This window comes from Chelonus insularis, unplaced genomic scaffold (assembly GCF_013357705.1).
Source record: "Chelonus insularis isolate UGA/USDA-ARS -01 unplaced genomic scaffold, ASM1335770v1 contig_60_pilon, whole genome shotgun sequence".
Taxonomy (NCBI): Eukaryota; Metazoa; Arthropoda; class Insecta; order Hymenoptera; family Braconidae; genus Chelonus; species Chelonus insularis.
Genome location: NW_023276666.1, coordinates 337,158 through 350,986, shown reverse-complemented (window position 1 = coordinate 350,986; position 13,829 = coordinate 337,158). Strand labels below are relative to the sequence as shown.

Below are 13,829 nucleotides of genomic sequence, written 5' to 3'. Positions count from 1 at the left end.
CGGGGCAATTCAATTGTGACGTAAAATGGATGCTTCTTTATGCAGTGGATATTATAAGCATCATCGATCTAACATGAATAAATTAGTGATATTAATATTGTCCTAAAAATTTTTATTAAAAAAATATTCGAAAAAAAAGTTACCATCACGTTCTCCTCATTATCCATAGGTGCTGTACCGACCTTCCATTCAAAGCGGTAGTATTCAATTTCCATCTTGAAAAGAAAATTTCAAAATTAATAAATCTTATTTTTAGTTTGTTTCAACGATAAATAGTGAATGTTCTGCTGACAGGTTCCATTTTTATTGAAATGACCGATTAACCTAAAGTTACTAAACTACCTGTAGTATAGTCTCTACCGCAAGATAGACCACTGTACTCGTGACTTCTCAACTTTTTGAGATGGATAATAAAAAGAATAGGCTCCCCGCTTATTCATAAAAAATTATAAGAATTTAGAAAAAAGTCTCACTCTTAAAACTCTACCAGGAGTTGATAATATTTTGTTAATTAGACTTCGTCTACAAGAAAAATGTATACAATCTAGTAAGTAAGGTTAGGTGGTACATCGAATAGTGTGAAATTTATGTTATGGCACTACTCTTAGATGTTTTATTACCGATTATGAATATATAACATTATTACCTGGAGATCACTAAAATTTATTGTCCTCTTGCAAAAAATATTGTTTTTTATGTCCTTTATGCTGCGATTATAATTAATGCCGCGAGCTTGATTCGCGGCTTTTCATTATTTTAATTATACAGAATTCTACATCAGACTGATATTCATAATTTTGCCATTTTTTATTCTTCAATGTTGATAATTAAAAAAATTCTCAATTATAAAAGATGAAAAAATCATGTTCCATTGTCATTTATTCGAAATTTGCATTATTTAAAATGCGATATCCTAATTGGAAATAGTCGAGAATTTCGGAAATATAACCTGGCTCTGATTAGTGGTTTACCTAGTTGTTTCTTTAATGAATTTTTTCATCCATGTTATCATTGTTTACTGCTATCTAAATCACCTAAAAATTCAAACATTCATCTACATACTGACTCAATACTGGTTCGATTGACGTTTGGTCAACGACTGCTGGCCACTCCATCTCCAGCCTACTCATTTGGACTGCTGCGACATCTGTGGTCGCAGTTAGTACTGAGCGTTCTACTGCGACATTAAATCCTATTGCCCTGGGCTTCTATGGGTCTGTATTCTTTGTTCAGTCCTTATGGGAGCTAAGAAATGTAGTCAGCATTTATAATAATGACCGCAAGATGGCACGCCAACCTGGCATCTATGGATATTTTGGGTCCATAAATAATAAACAAAATATCTTAATAAACCAATAATATACTTATTATTCAAACGGTTAATTATTAATTAAACAATTCAATATAATACATATAAAAGTACTAAAAATCCCACAACTGTGGTGGTCTTAGACTCGCTTTTTATTAGCTCGCTTATCGACTGACTGATCCTCCTAGTTGCGCTTGCTGTCCACCAGAGGTTCAATTTGCTCTGCTCGAACCCCCACATCCACTCCCTTCGGAGTAACTTTCCGCGGGACGCTCGAAAGTTTTGTTCTTCTTTTTCCTGGTATATGTTCGGACAGGTCTGTCCATTGACGACGTCCAGTGATGAACCGACATTGGTTGCTCATCTTCCGTTGAGTCTAGATTTGTATTTAATGTCGAGGGTTGATTTTTTTCTGACGTGATCTTTTTTGATGAAGAGTTTGCCGGTGTCCCAGGCCTTTCTGTCTCTTTATCTGTGATACATTCTGGATCAGTTTTACTTATATAGGCTGGTTTTAATCTGTCTATTGAATAATTTTGAGGTACTCCATTCACTTCAAGACGATAGACTCTATCAGAAATTCTATCCAACACTTTGAATGGTCCCATGTAGGGTGGTTCCAACGGTGATTTTACATGATCACAACGTATCAGAACGTGCGAACAAGTTTCGATATCTTTTAAAATAAACATCCGTGCTTTCACATTATGTGCTGTTGCAGTTGGTCGAAGTGCTCGCATAAACTCTCGATGTTTTTCAATGAATGCTTGAGGGTCTGGAGGTAATTCTTCTGATACAAAAAATTCTCCTGGTATTCTAAGATTGATACCATAAAGCATCTCTGCTGGTGTTGCTTGTAGACTCTCTTTAAAACTTGTTCGTAGACCTAACATCACTGTTGATAAGACTTCCGTCCACGGTCTCGGTGAGCACATCAAAGCTCCCTTAAGAGTTCTATGAAAACGTTCTATCATCCCATTCGATTGTGGGTGATATGCGGTTGTTCTGTTTCTTTTAGCTCCAATAAAGTTTGCTAGTGCATTAAATAATGATGATTCGAATTGTGTCCCTTGATCCGTCGTAATAACTATGGGTGTCCCGAACTGAGCTATCCAATGATCGAATAATGCAACGGTGATTGTTTTCTGCTGTCATGTCTTTAAGAGGTACTGCCACTGGCCATCTAGTAAACCGATCTATTATTGTCAGACAATATTTAAATCCATTTACTTCTCTCAGAACTATGATATCGATGTGTATGTGTGTGAATCTATTGTCTGGAACATCTATGTGATTGGGTATTAATCTGTTATGGCGCTGCACTTTGGCCTTTTGACATGCCATGCACTCACGAGACCATTTCACTGCATCCTTCTTTATACCTGGCCAAACAAATTTTTCTCGCAGTTGTTGTGACGTAACTTTGCGACTTGGATGTGATAAATTATGAATAGTGTCAAATGCAGTCTTACGAAGACTTTCTGGAATGTACGGACGAACGATGTTATGTGTGATATCACAGTAAATCTTTACATTAGGTTCCACTTCAATTTCTTGTAAATTAATTGATATTTGACTTTCAAGTATCTCTGGAAGTTCTTGATCTGCTTCCTGTGCTTGCTGAATTGTTTGTGCGTCAAGAATGCTCGGCATAGTGATTGCATTGATACGTGAGAGTGCGTCTGCGACTACATTTTCTTCTCCTTTCACATAGACTATATCTGTAGAAAATTGAGAAATGTAATCCAATTGTCTAAGTTGTCTCTCAGACGCTTTTGACATTTTCTGTTTAAAAGCATAGGTTAGTGGCTTATGATCGGTTCTGATCTTGAACTTCCTACACTCCAGGAGGTATTGAAAGTGTTTGATCGCTGAAAATATTGCTAAGAGCTCCCTATCGTAAGTGCTGTAACGTTGTTCTGTTGCACTTAATTTTCTTGAATGAAATCCAAGTGGTTTCCACACGCCCTTCTCCAGTTGTTCAAGTGAAGCTCCTATTGCTGTTGTTGATGCATCTGTTGTTAACATCAATTCTGCATGTGAAGATGGAAAAGTCATTTTAGTTGTGTTAGCTAATTTTTGTTTTAATTGCTCAAAACAACTTTCTGCTTCAGGGTTCCAATTAATTTTGGTTCTATCATTCTTTTTGGATGTAGTGATGTACTGATCAAGAGGTGTTTGAAATTTTGCCATGTCAGGAATGCATCTTCTATAGTAATTTATCATCCCTAGAAATCTTCGTAGCTCGGTCACTGTTTCTGGCTTTGGATAATCAATGATTCGTTGAAGTCTGTCATTCGTAGGTGAATAGCCTTGAGCACTGATAGCAAAACCTAAGAAGTTTACTTCAGACTGTAAAAATTTACATTTGTTGACATTGATAGATAGTGCATGATCTTGTAATTTTTTAAAGACTTGACGAAGATGACTACGATGTTGCTGCTCATTTTCTGACATTACCAGGATGTCATCAATGTAGACGAAAACACAATCCAGATCTCGGAAAACTGAATCGATGAAACGTTGGAATGTTTGTGACGCATTCTTTAACCCAAAAGGCATAAACAAATATTCGTATAGACCCCACGGAGTTGTAATGGCAGTCTTTTTGATATCCTCTTCACACATTGGGATCTGATGATACGCCTTTTCCAGGTCCAAGGTTGAAAATACCGTTTTTTTATGCAAAAGAGGAAAGAGGGATTGAATTTGTGGTGGCGCATATTTATCTGGTTCTGTCACTGCGTTAAGCTTTCGAAAGTCTCCACACGTGCGCCAACACCCCTTTTCGCTCTTCTGGACGACATGTATTGCGCTGGCCCAAGAACTACTGAATGGTCTAAGTTTACCTCTTCTTAATAAGTCTTGGAGATCAGTTTTAGCAGCTACGGCTTTGTCCCCTGATATTTTTCTATATCTTTCTGAAACTGGAGGTCCAGTGGTAGGAATTCGATGTGCAAATTCCATTTTGCTAGGTGTTATTGCATTTTCTGAAGGCTTAGTGATACTGATAAACTCTTTTAACAGATCAGAACAATTTATATCTGAGCTGACTGTTGAAATTCCAAGAAATTGTGTTTGACGAAGTTCACCTTTCGTTGATAATGAAGTTGTTGAATCTATTAATTGCTTGTTTTTAAGATCAATGAGAAGGTCATAATGAGCTAGGAAATCAGCACCTACTATTGGTGTGTCCACATCTGCTATTATGAATGCCCATGGAAAAGGTCTGCGAAGATTGAAATTCGGTTCCAATGTTTTTGTCCCGTAAGTGCTAATCTGTGACGAGTTTGCTGCGTACAATGTAAAATGTGCTTGTGATCTTCCTCCACGAAAATATTCAGCAGGAATTATAGAGACTACGGCTCCTGAATCTATTAAAAATGTTAATTTTGTTGATTTGTCAAAAATATGAAGTCGGGGCTCTGCAGAAGATATGGTGTTATTGTTATTATCGCTACCATCCACTGCCCCTATGGTTGGCAGCGTTGATCGTTTCCCTGTTTTAGTAATGATGAGAATTTACAATTGTCTTCACATTTCACAGCTTTCACCCCATGCTTCAAGTGATACCAACAAATACCATTGGAATGAGGTGATGACGATCGCGTTGTTGAGGCCTTAGAGAACGACCTATGACGGCTCCGGGATCTACGTTCAGCTCGCATATCTTCAAGCTCTTGGAGAACTGATGTAAGAGCTCGTTTTAGTTCATTCACTGTTTCTTTTATTGAAGTTAATTCTAATGAGTCACTTGGTTTGCGAACATGAGATGTTGCCATGATGGTTGGCTCTTTCATACGTAACATAACGCGATCAGCTATTTCAGCAAGTGCATTTAGAGTAATTGTATCTGAAATTTCTAGGAGTGGTCAGTTAATCGCGATCTTTCACTCGTTTTTATTTTCTTCATGAACGAAAAGTCACTCTCACTTAAATATGTTGATCCAAACACTGATAAAATTTTTTTGTAAATTTTCAAAAAATTTGGATATTGTTTATTTGCAGCTATCACATTCCACATGTTACCACCACTCGCAATTACAGCATTTATTTTATTGTCTCGTGGTAATGATTCAAATTCATTTACTAATTCACTGAAGTCAATCCAATCAGCATTTGAAAACAGTCGTTTGATTGTTTCGATGAGTTCTCCATATCGTTCGAATTTTATAGCAAACGGATTAACGGCTATTTCACCAATAATTTCAAGATCTCTAAAATCTTTGAAGCGTTTTTTGACTTCATCTAAAATAGGCATTGTTACTTTTATTAACGACTCACCATTGAATCGTTCTTCTGAGCTCTCACCGAACAATTTCTTCAATCGCTGCAATCTTTCATCGATAGTATTCACTTCACAATGTTTTATAATGTTCACCAATGTTAATTCGAAATCTCTAATCACTTGAATTTGGTCCCACACAACCTTACACTTCCCTTGCAGTTTTTTATTAATCGAATTAAGTATTAAAGTTAAATCGACTGCGTACATCAATAATGACAGCCATTTAAAATCATGCAATTTATTGACCCACTCCTCTTTTTCTTTTATTAATAAAAAATCGCGTATTACCGGAAGTAAGTTTGCAAATCGTTGAAGCATGTTTGCTTTACTCAACCATCGCACTTCAGTGTAGTAAATAACATCAGATTCATCACTATTTTCGTCCATATCTTTTATGAGCTGCTTGAATTGTCTGTGATTTAACGCCCGTCCCCGAATAAAATTAATTATTGTTACCACTTCATCTATCACATCGTTTATTCTAAGAGCTTTAGCACACAATACTTGTTGATGAATGATGCAATAATAAACGTTGAAAAAAGGAAACTTCTTATTATTTCTACACTTAGCTAGAAAACCATTTTGATTTCCGGTCATCGTTGCAGCTCCATCAGATGTTATGGAAACCAACTTTTCCAGAGGGACATTGCGTGACTCTAGCAGAATTTCAAAATGCTTAAATAGTTCATCAGCAGTGGTTTTATCATGCAATGAAAATAGTCCAAAGCATTCTTCTTTTAATGATAAATCGGGGAAAATCATCCTGATAAAAACTAGAACTTGTGCAATGTCGCTGACGTCCGTGGATTCGTCGAGTTGAAGGGAGAAACAGTCACACCGTTGTAGATCATCATCGATTTGAGTATATATTCTCACTCATTAATTGAATTCGATTGGTGATTATTCTCCAGGATAATGGAACGTTGGATATTGCCTCTTCTACTTCTTTTTGTAATTTGGGACAAGTGTTAAACAATTCCCGGTTGAATTTTTTTACAACGATTTTCTCATTGTGATGTGTGAAATTCGATCACTTTCCTCTTTTGTGCTGAATTCACGGTGAAAATTAAGGTAATGATTTTCGTGGTTCGTTTTTAAGAAGTGAATGAAAGGCTTTGGTGGTTCACATAACACACTGTTCTGACTTCGAGTCGGCCGAATGAGCAAACTGAAACCTAGTGGACTGTAATAATTACAAGCAGAATAAGAACAAAAGGTTGGATGCTAGAAGGTTCCAAAAAATATAGTTTATTAACACAGACTGCTTGAGTTTTATAGTTTTTATTCAACAATAACACTTAACTTAAACAATAGAAATTCTTAATCACTGAGTGTAGGTGAATTGACTGTACATTGATTGTTCATACACTTCTGAGTTGTCTGATGGTTATTTTGTCACCAAATAACAGAGTCTCAAAAAACAGTGAATAGCAACATTCACAGTATACACCAGAGTTATTCGGGGGAGCGATGTATAGGTGAATGTCCGTGAGGCACTGTGGCGTCGACGCCAGTTCAGCTTCGCGCCCAAAGACACTACAAACTGAATATACTGGACCACTTGCACTGATGAGAACAATTTGATGTGGTCACGTTTCTTCGTGAGAGCTGTCTGAGTCTATTTGACCGTACTTTATTGTACAACGAGTGAGCTGACTGCAAAAAACTACGATTTGACTGCGAAAACTTGTACAGAGCTGACCGCGTGAATTGCCTGGAGCTAACTGACGCCACAAGTGCTCGACCGCGTGCTTGTTGGCGTCACTAGGGCCGTAGAGTTGCCTTCTGGGCCATGAGGGAAATACTTCCCGATGATTGGTCCAGTGAGTTGACTGACGCGCCGGTGGACAAGTCCGGCATTAACAATTTTTGAATATTTCTGACTAACTGACTTGGGCCCCTCCAAGTCAGAACATTGTCCCACCATCAGCAACGCCTTTGCTGATCTTCTTCTGGTGGAGTGTATGGTAAGATGACTAGTTTTGTGAGTGGTCTGACGAGTTCTGCTGTTGCTGTCCTGAGTTTGACTGTTCTGATGAGTCCGTCTGATCCTGGGAACACCTCAATCACTCTGGCGAGAGGCCACTTCGTTGGTGGGAACCTCTCGTCAGTGAGTAGTACAAGTGAGCCGACTGTGATGTTGTGAGCGGGGTGTTTCCACTTGGAAATGGCGAGTTGCTGCTGAAGGTATTGTTTTGACCACGTTGACCAAAACGATTGGAGTCGCTGCTGAATAAATTGCCACCTGGACAAGCGTGGCATTGGCACATCTTCCAGTGAAGGCTCTGGTAATGTTACTAGAGGTTCACCAACCAAGAAGTGTGCTGGAGTCAACGCTGAGATGTCTGTAGAGTCGGCTGAGAGAGGCTCGAGTGGTCTGGAGTTAAGGACTGCTTCTATCTGGACAAGCAGTGTGGAAAGCTCTTCATATGTAAAGAGTGAGTCGCCTATCGTTCTGTTAAGATGGAACTTTACTGATTTGACTGCAGCTTCCCATTTTCCTCCCATGTGTGGTGCAGCTGGTGGATTAAACTTCCAATCAGTTCCATCCTTTGCAAATACAGCTGCGAGTTGACTGAACTGTTGAGTCCCCTGCTTGAAGAGTTGTCTGATGAGCGTGTCTGCGCCTTGAAACGTGGTGCCACAATCACTGTGGAGAGTTCTGCAGACACCTCGACGTCCAGTGAACCTTCTGAACGCTGCAATAAATGAGTCTGCTGAATAATCTGTTACAATTTCTACATGAAGCGCAGAAGTAACGAAGCACACAAAAATGCACATCCAACCCTTAGATGTTTTGGCGCCTCTGCCTTTCCAAGTCTTTAGCGTGATGGGACCAGCGTAATCCACACCACAGACGGCAAATGGTCGGGCTGGAGTGATTCTTGATAACGGCAATTGACCCATTAACTGCTTCGCTCGTTCGCCACGTAAACGAGCACATTTCATACAATGATAAATATAGGATCGTACTGGGAGTCGTCCGCCAATGATCCAGTACGATGATCGTATGAGGTTCAGAGTTGCCTGCGTCCCACCGTGCAATGTTCTTTCATGAGCATCTGCAATGATTAGTCTGGAAAGATGAGTTTTCTGTGGTAGGATTGCAGGATGCTTTGCTTCTTGGTCCAAGCTAGCATTTGCTAACCTCCCTCCAACACGTAGGACTCCTTGATTGTCAAAAAATGCTGTCAATCGTGCGAGGGGGTGTGAGACGGGCAGTGAATTTGAGTTGATCTGCTTGATTTCTTGTGAGAAGTACGATTCTTGAGTTGCCTTTATCCAAAAAATCCTTGCTCTCTCTAATTCTTGTGGCGTGAGAGGGAAGGTGAGAGATGACTGCGGTACTCGTCTGAGGAGTTGGCTGAATCTGAAGCAAATTGCAGTCACTCTGAGCAATTTGATCAGCCGAGAATGTCTGTATATCATATCCCAATGATAATCATGTTGAATTGTCTGAGTAACAAAAGTGAGCCCGGGCCGCTCTTCCTGCTGAGCTTTTGAATCGTACACTGATGATTGAGTTGGCCATAATGATTCGTCTGCTGTTAACCACTGTGGTCCTGTCCACCACAGGGGGTGCTTCCGAAGCTGGGATATGCTGATACCTCGAGAAGCACAATCCGCTGGATTTTGTTTGCCAGGTACAAACCTCCAAACGCTGATTGGAGTGAGATCTTGAATTGCTGACACTCTGTTTCTTACAAACTCCTTCCAACGGGATGAGTGAGACTGAATCCAGGTCAAAGTCACTGAGGAGTCTGTCCAACATACGAGTTGAGTTGGCTGAATGTCTAAGTTGGTCCTTACATAAGTGATTAGTCTGGCAAGCAGCAATGCTGCGGTGAGTTCTAGTCTAGGAATAGACATCTTCTTAAGTGGAGCAACTTTAGACTTTGAGCAGACTATAGTTGAACAGGTTCCATGATCTGGATGAGTAGTCCGTATGTAAACAACAGCTGCCATAGCTGCTTTGTGAGGCGTCTGAAAAACCATGAAGTTCCACGGTCGATTTCTGAGTAATCCGTAACCATCGTGGAATTGAGAGGTCTGAAACATGTGAGAGTTCTGATCTGAAGCTGTTCCACTTGGTGATGATGTGATCTGGGGCTTGGTCATCCCAGGAAAGTTTATCTAGCCAGATTTCTTGTAGCAACATCTTTGCTCTGACAATGAAGGGTGCTAGAAATCCAAGTGGATCGTAGAGTTGTGCTGTTTCTGATAAAATTATTCTCTTTGTGAGCTTGGACTTCTCACGAGGAGGTTTTGAGTTGAACTTAAATGAGTCGTTCGCTGGAATCCACGAGAGCCCAAGTAATTTCGTTTTGCTGCTCTCAAATGAGTGGATCTGCTCTTCTGATGAGTTGTCTGTAAGTGATTGAAGGAATTGAAGTGAGTTGCTGTGCCATTTCGCTAACGGGAAGCCACCTGCCATGCAGAGTTGTCTGACTTGGGTTGAGATGTCTATCAGTTGACTCACGGTGTCAGCACCTCCAAAAATATCGTCCACATATCTTCCTTTTAGTAGTGGATCAACAGCTAGAGGGAACTTATGACCCTCATCCTTCACTAGCTGGATCATTGTGCGAACAGCCAGAAATGGAGCTGATCTGGTACCATACGTGACTGTTGTGAGTTGATATGGGATGATCTTGGAGTGCTCGTCCACCCACAGGATTCTCTGGAGATCCCAATCATCTTGGTGGACTTTGATTTGTCTGTACATCTTGGTGATGTCTGATGTGAACACAAATTTATGCTGCCTGATCCAAATGAGTACGTCTGCAATGTCTTTCTGGACTTTGGCACCAGTATGTTGAATATCGTTCACTGATAGACCACTAGAAGATGGACTAGAGCCATTAAATACTACCCTAAGCTTTGTAGTAACACTGTCTTCTCTTAAGACACCATGATGAGGCAAATAATACACTGGAGAGTTGACTGGACTTGCCTTGGCTCGTGTCATGTGGTTCAGTGACTCGTATTCTTGCATAAAGTTGTGATAGAGTTGTGCATATGAGTCATTTTTTGTGAGTCGTCTGATCATGTGTAGTAAACACTGATGAGCTCTCGCTGATGAGTTGCCTAGCAGAGATGGTGATGCTTTGAGTGGTATTCTCACAATATATCTCCCATCGTGATCTCTTGAATGAGTCGTAACATAATGATCTTCACAAGATTGATCATCTGGGCTGAGTTGGCTGGCTGAAGTATCTGGAACTTCTTCTTGAACCCAGAATTTTGTCAAGAGATCAGATACTTGCTGGTATGAGTTGACCCTTGCTGCGTGATGAGTTCTCTGACTTGAGCATCTTGTCGGGTGTGGACTTCCAATGAGCATCCATCCAAAGATGGACTCTTGGGCTATTAGAGATGACTGCGGACATTGTTTGATGCCCGCTTTCACAATCAGACCATAACAGTCTGCTCCTATTAAGATGTCAATGTGTCTTGGAGTTGAGTAGTCCGGATCAGCAAGTTGCAGAGAGTTGAGAGCTGACCAGTTGAGTTCCTTGAGTTGTCTGGTTGGTAAAGTACCAGTGACACATTTGAGGATATGAGCATTAATTGTAACTTGCTCCTGTGTGTGAGTTGATCTAAGTGTCACTGTTGTCACTCCTCTGGTTTGTACAGCTGGTTCGTTACCAATTCCCAGCACTGATATTACTGATGGACGACGTTGGAGATGACAAGTCTTTACCACACTTGATGAGATGAACGTCAGCTCAGACCCTGAGTCTATCAGGAGTCTTACTGGAAGCTGAGAGTAGTCTGAAAGTAATACTGCATTGGCTGTGGCGAGTAAGACTGCTGAGCTGTCTGATTGAACTGGAGACTCGTTAGTGCATGGATCTTCTGCTGCCCTGAGTGCTGAAGAGAGTCTTCCATGGATATCTGAGTTGTCTGTAGTGTTCTTGGTGATTGTTGAATCATGTGAGTCGTCTGAGATTTGACTAGTGTGAGTTTAACTCTTTTCTTCAGCTGTAGGAGATCGAACGAGACCTTCTGACTCTTCTTCCAGGACCCTCAACCCTCCTGAGGCCGAAACCTCATGTGCTAAGGTCATCCTTTCCGTCGAGTCATCAGAGAAGCATTCTTTACTCCTGTCAGCACATGTAGATTGACATGATTCATCACCATTAATCGTTGAGTTGTCTGCATGTTGAGTGATCACACCACCACTTGGAGAATTGACTGAAACATAATTAGAGTTGACTGCAGAGAGTTGACTATGATGATGAGTTACCTGGTGAGAAGTCTGCTTAGATGAATGGGTGTGATCTGGAGTCGGCTGTGGAAATGGCACGTCATCACCTCACTGCTGGGAGGTTGATGGCTGTTGGCTGCTGTGAGTAGGCTGCGGTTCTTGGCCTGGTCCATATCCTCTTTTTCTTAGAGATTCTGTCCTGGGCGTATGGATCATTGAGTGGTGCTTTAAATTGCACGTGCTGCATCGTTTCTCTGACTGGCACACCTGGATGGAGTGATGGCCGAAGCAATTGAAGCACAGCCGTGCTGCGAGGACCAGCTTGTACCTTTCGTGTTGTGACAGTCCTGCGAACGCTTTGCAGTCAACCAAGTAGTGATCCAAACTGCTGCATTGATCACACGGGTAATCTGCTTGTCGTTTTTGCGCCGCATGCCTGGAGGCTCGAGTTGTCTGTGGGTGAGTCGTCTGCTGTTGAGTAGACTGTTGTTGTGATCTGGACCTTCTGGTGATCACTGGAGTAGGCCACCGTTTTGCTTGACGGGCTGCATCTTGAGCTGACTCCATCGCACGTGCCCGAGTAGAGATGAAGTTGAGTAGACTGTCTAGAGTTGTCGGTGAGCGAGACCTACTTCGCTCGAGTTCCCATGACTCACGTAGCGGCTGCTCAAGCTTACTGGCCACCAGGTATACCAAGAAGTAGTTTGCTGAGTCGACTGGGACATTGAGTGCCTTTAAGGCATCTAAGTTTTGGCGTACCACGCCTACCAGGTTGTCGAGTTGTTCAGCTGACTTAGACGATGGTGTGGTCACACTGAACAGGTCCTTGATGTGGGCAAAGATGAGTTGTTCTGGGTCATCGTACCTGGCCTTGAGCTGATTCCATGCTGGCTCATACCCATCATCATTCATCACAGCATGACGGATCAGTTGAAGTGGGGGACCTGATACGTTGGCCTTCAGGTAGTGTAGTTTGGCTACTGGTCTGAGATCTTCCCGATCGTGGACGAGGGACGTAAACATGTCCCGAAACTGCGTCCACGTTGATGAGTCGCCTGCGAATGTTGGGAGAGGGATCTCTGGGAGAGTTGCCTGTCGGTAGATGATTGGAGTTGACTGCTTTGTAGAGGCTTTGTACTCATCGATGGCCTTCTGGATGTCTTTCTCGTGTAGCTCTGATTTTACACGATGGAGAGTTGACTCTATATGATAATGCAGCCGTAACGCACTTTCATACACTCTGTCGGTCATATACTGATGTTTAAAGAGTGTCAACCGACACCCTACTCCTAATGCCTCATGCTCCACCACGAAGTATGTCCAGAGGTCGTTGAGTTGTGACAGTTTCGCCTCGATTATGGGCATTGTGACGAGAGCAGGCTGTCGCACAAGATCAGCCACGTCTTGGTGCATAAATTGAAGCTGCTCATACCTGGACATTTGAGACGTCAATTTAAATAACGTGGTGTTTGCCAGTGCAGGTGGTGACTTGGACCTGTCACGTGATGTTGTTGCCTTTTCGGGAACCTTAAGTGTTGTTCCACTGGTACCTTCTGCCTGAGAGTCGACTGGAACTGGTGATGGTGCTTGGCTTACACTCACTTGCTCTAATATCTCACTAATACCTTCAACTGACTCATTGTCTTCGGCTACATCAACGTAGTCCGATTTTGCCGGCGAAATTAACCGTTTGTCTGCCATTGTTCAGTTGAGTGAGTTGTCTAATGTCACTAACGCTACACTTATCACTAAGAAAGTTCACAAAAAAAATGTTGCTAGAGTTGTCTGTTGTCACCTTGATACCAATGGTGGGCTTTCAAGAAAGTCTCAACACCAAAAGAATCACACAAATTACTTAACTGAGTCTACGAGCTCTGAATAATAATTTTAGGTGACTAAACTTACTCTAAGGACACTACACTAATTAATAACTATGTTTATATACACGTGAGTTGACTGCGTCGAGGGTATCTTGGCTCTCACACAACCACACTGCGCGCCAAGCGTCTCAAAAAATTGTT

At 41.4% G+C, this 13,829-nt stretch overlaps 3 protein-coding genes across 3 annotated transcripts; all 3 read right to left on the bottom strand.

Annotated features, from left to right (window-relative positions):
• Positions 1-7,523: 7,523 nt before the first annotated feature.
• LOC118070474 (uncharacterized) lies at positions 7,524-9,716 on the bottom strand. The gene has a single exon (XM_035089075.1). The coding sequence runs from the start codon at positions 9,714-9,716 to the stop codon at positions 7,524-7,526; it is 2,193 nt and encodes a 730-aa protein (XP_034944966.1).
• Positions 9,717-9,824: 108 nt separating this feature from the next.
• On the bottom strand, positions 9,825-11,667 carry LOC118070472 (uncharacterized). The gene is made up of 3 exons (XM_035089074.1): positions 11,571-11,667; positions 10,078-11,471; positions 9,825-9,965 (listed from the first exon to the last, which is right to left on the bottom strand). The coding sequence occupies exons 1-3, from the start codon at positions 11,665-11,667 to the stop codon at positions 9,825-9,827; spliced, it is 1,632 nt and encodes a 543-aa protein (XP_034944965.1).
• A 249-nt stretch (positions 11,668-11,916) lies between these two features.
• LOC118070471 (uncharacterized) lies at positions 11,917-13,509 on the bottom strand. The gene has a single exon (XM_035089073.1). It carries the CDS (start codon positions 13,507-13,509, stop codon positions 11,917-11,919), a length of 1,593 nt encoding a protein of 530 aa, XP_034944964.1.
• Between the last annotated feature and the right edge of the window lie 320 nt (positions 13,510-13,829).

What these genes read in the sequence shown, in the direction of transcription:
- LOC118070472 (XM_035089074.1), bottom strand. Translation starts at nt 11,667, where the DNA reads ATGACCTTAGCACATGAGGTTTCGGCCTCAGGAGGGTTGAGGGTCCTG. An exon ending in TCCTACAGCTGAAGAAAAGA is followed by an intron (nt 11,472 to 11,570) that starts GTTAAACTCACA and finishes GACTCTCTTCAG; the next exon opens with CACTCAGGGCAGCAGAAGAT. An exon ending in TTTTTGGAGGTGCTGACACC is followed by an intron (nt 9,966 to 10,077) that starts GTGAGTCAACTG and finishes AATCACTTACAG; the next exon opens with ACAACTCATCAGAAGAGCAG.
- LOC118070471 (XM_035089073.1), bottom strand. Translation starts at nt 13,509, where the DNA reads ATGGCAGACAAACGGTTAATTTCGCCGGCAAAATCGGACTACGTTGAT.
- LOC118070474 (XM_035089075.1), bottom strand. Translation starts at nt 9,716, where the DNA reads ATGACCAAGCCCCAGATCACATCATCACCAAGTGGAACAGCTTCAGAT.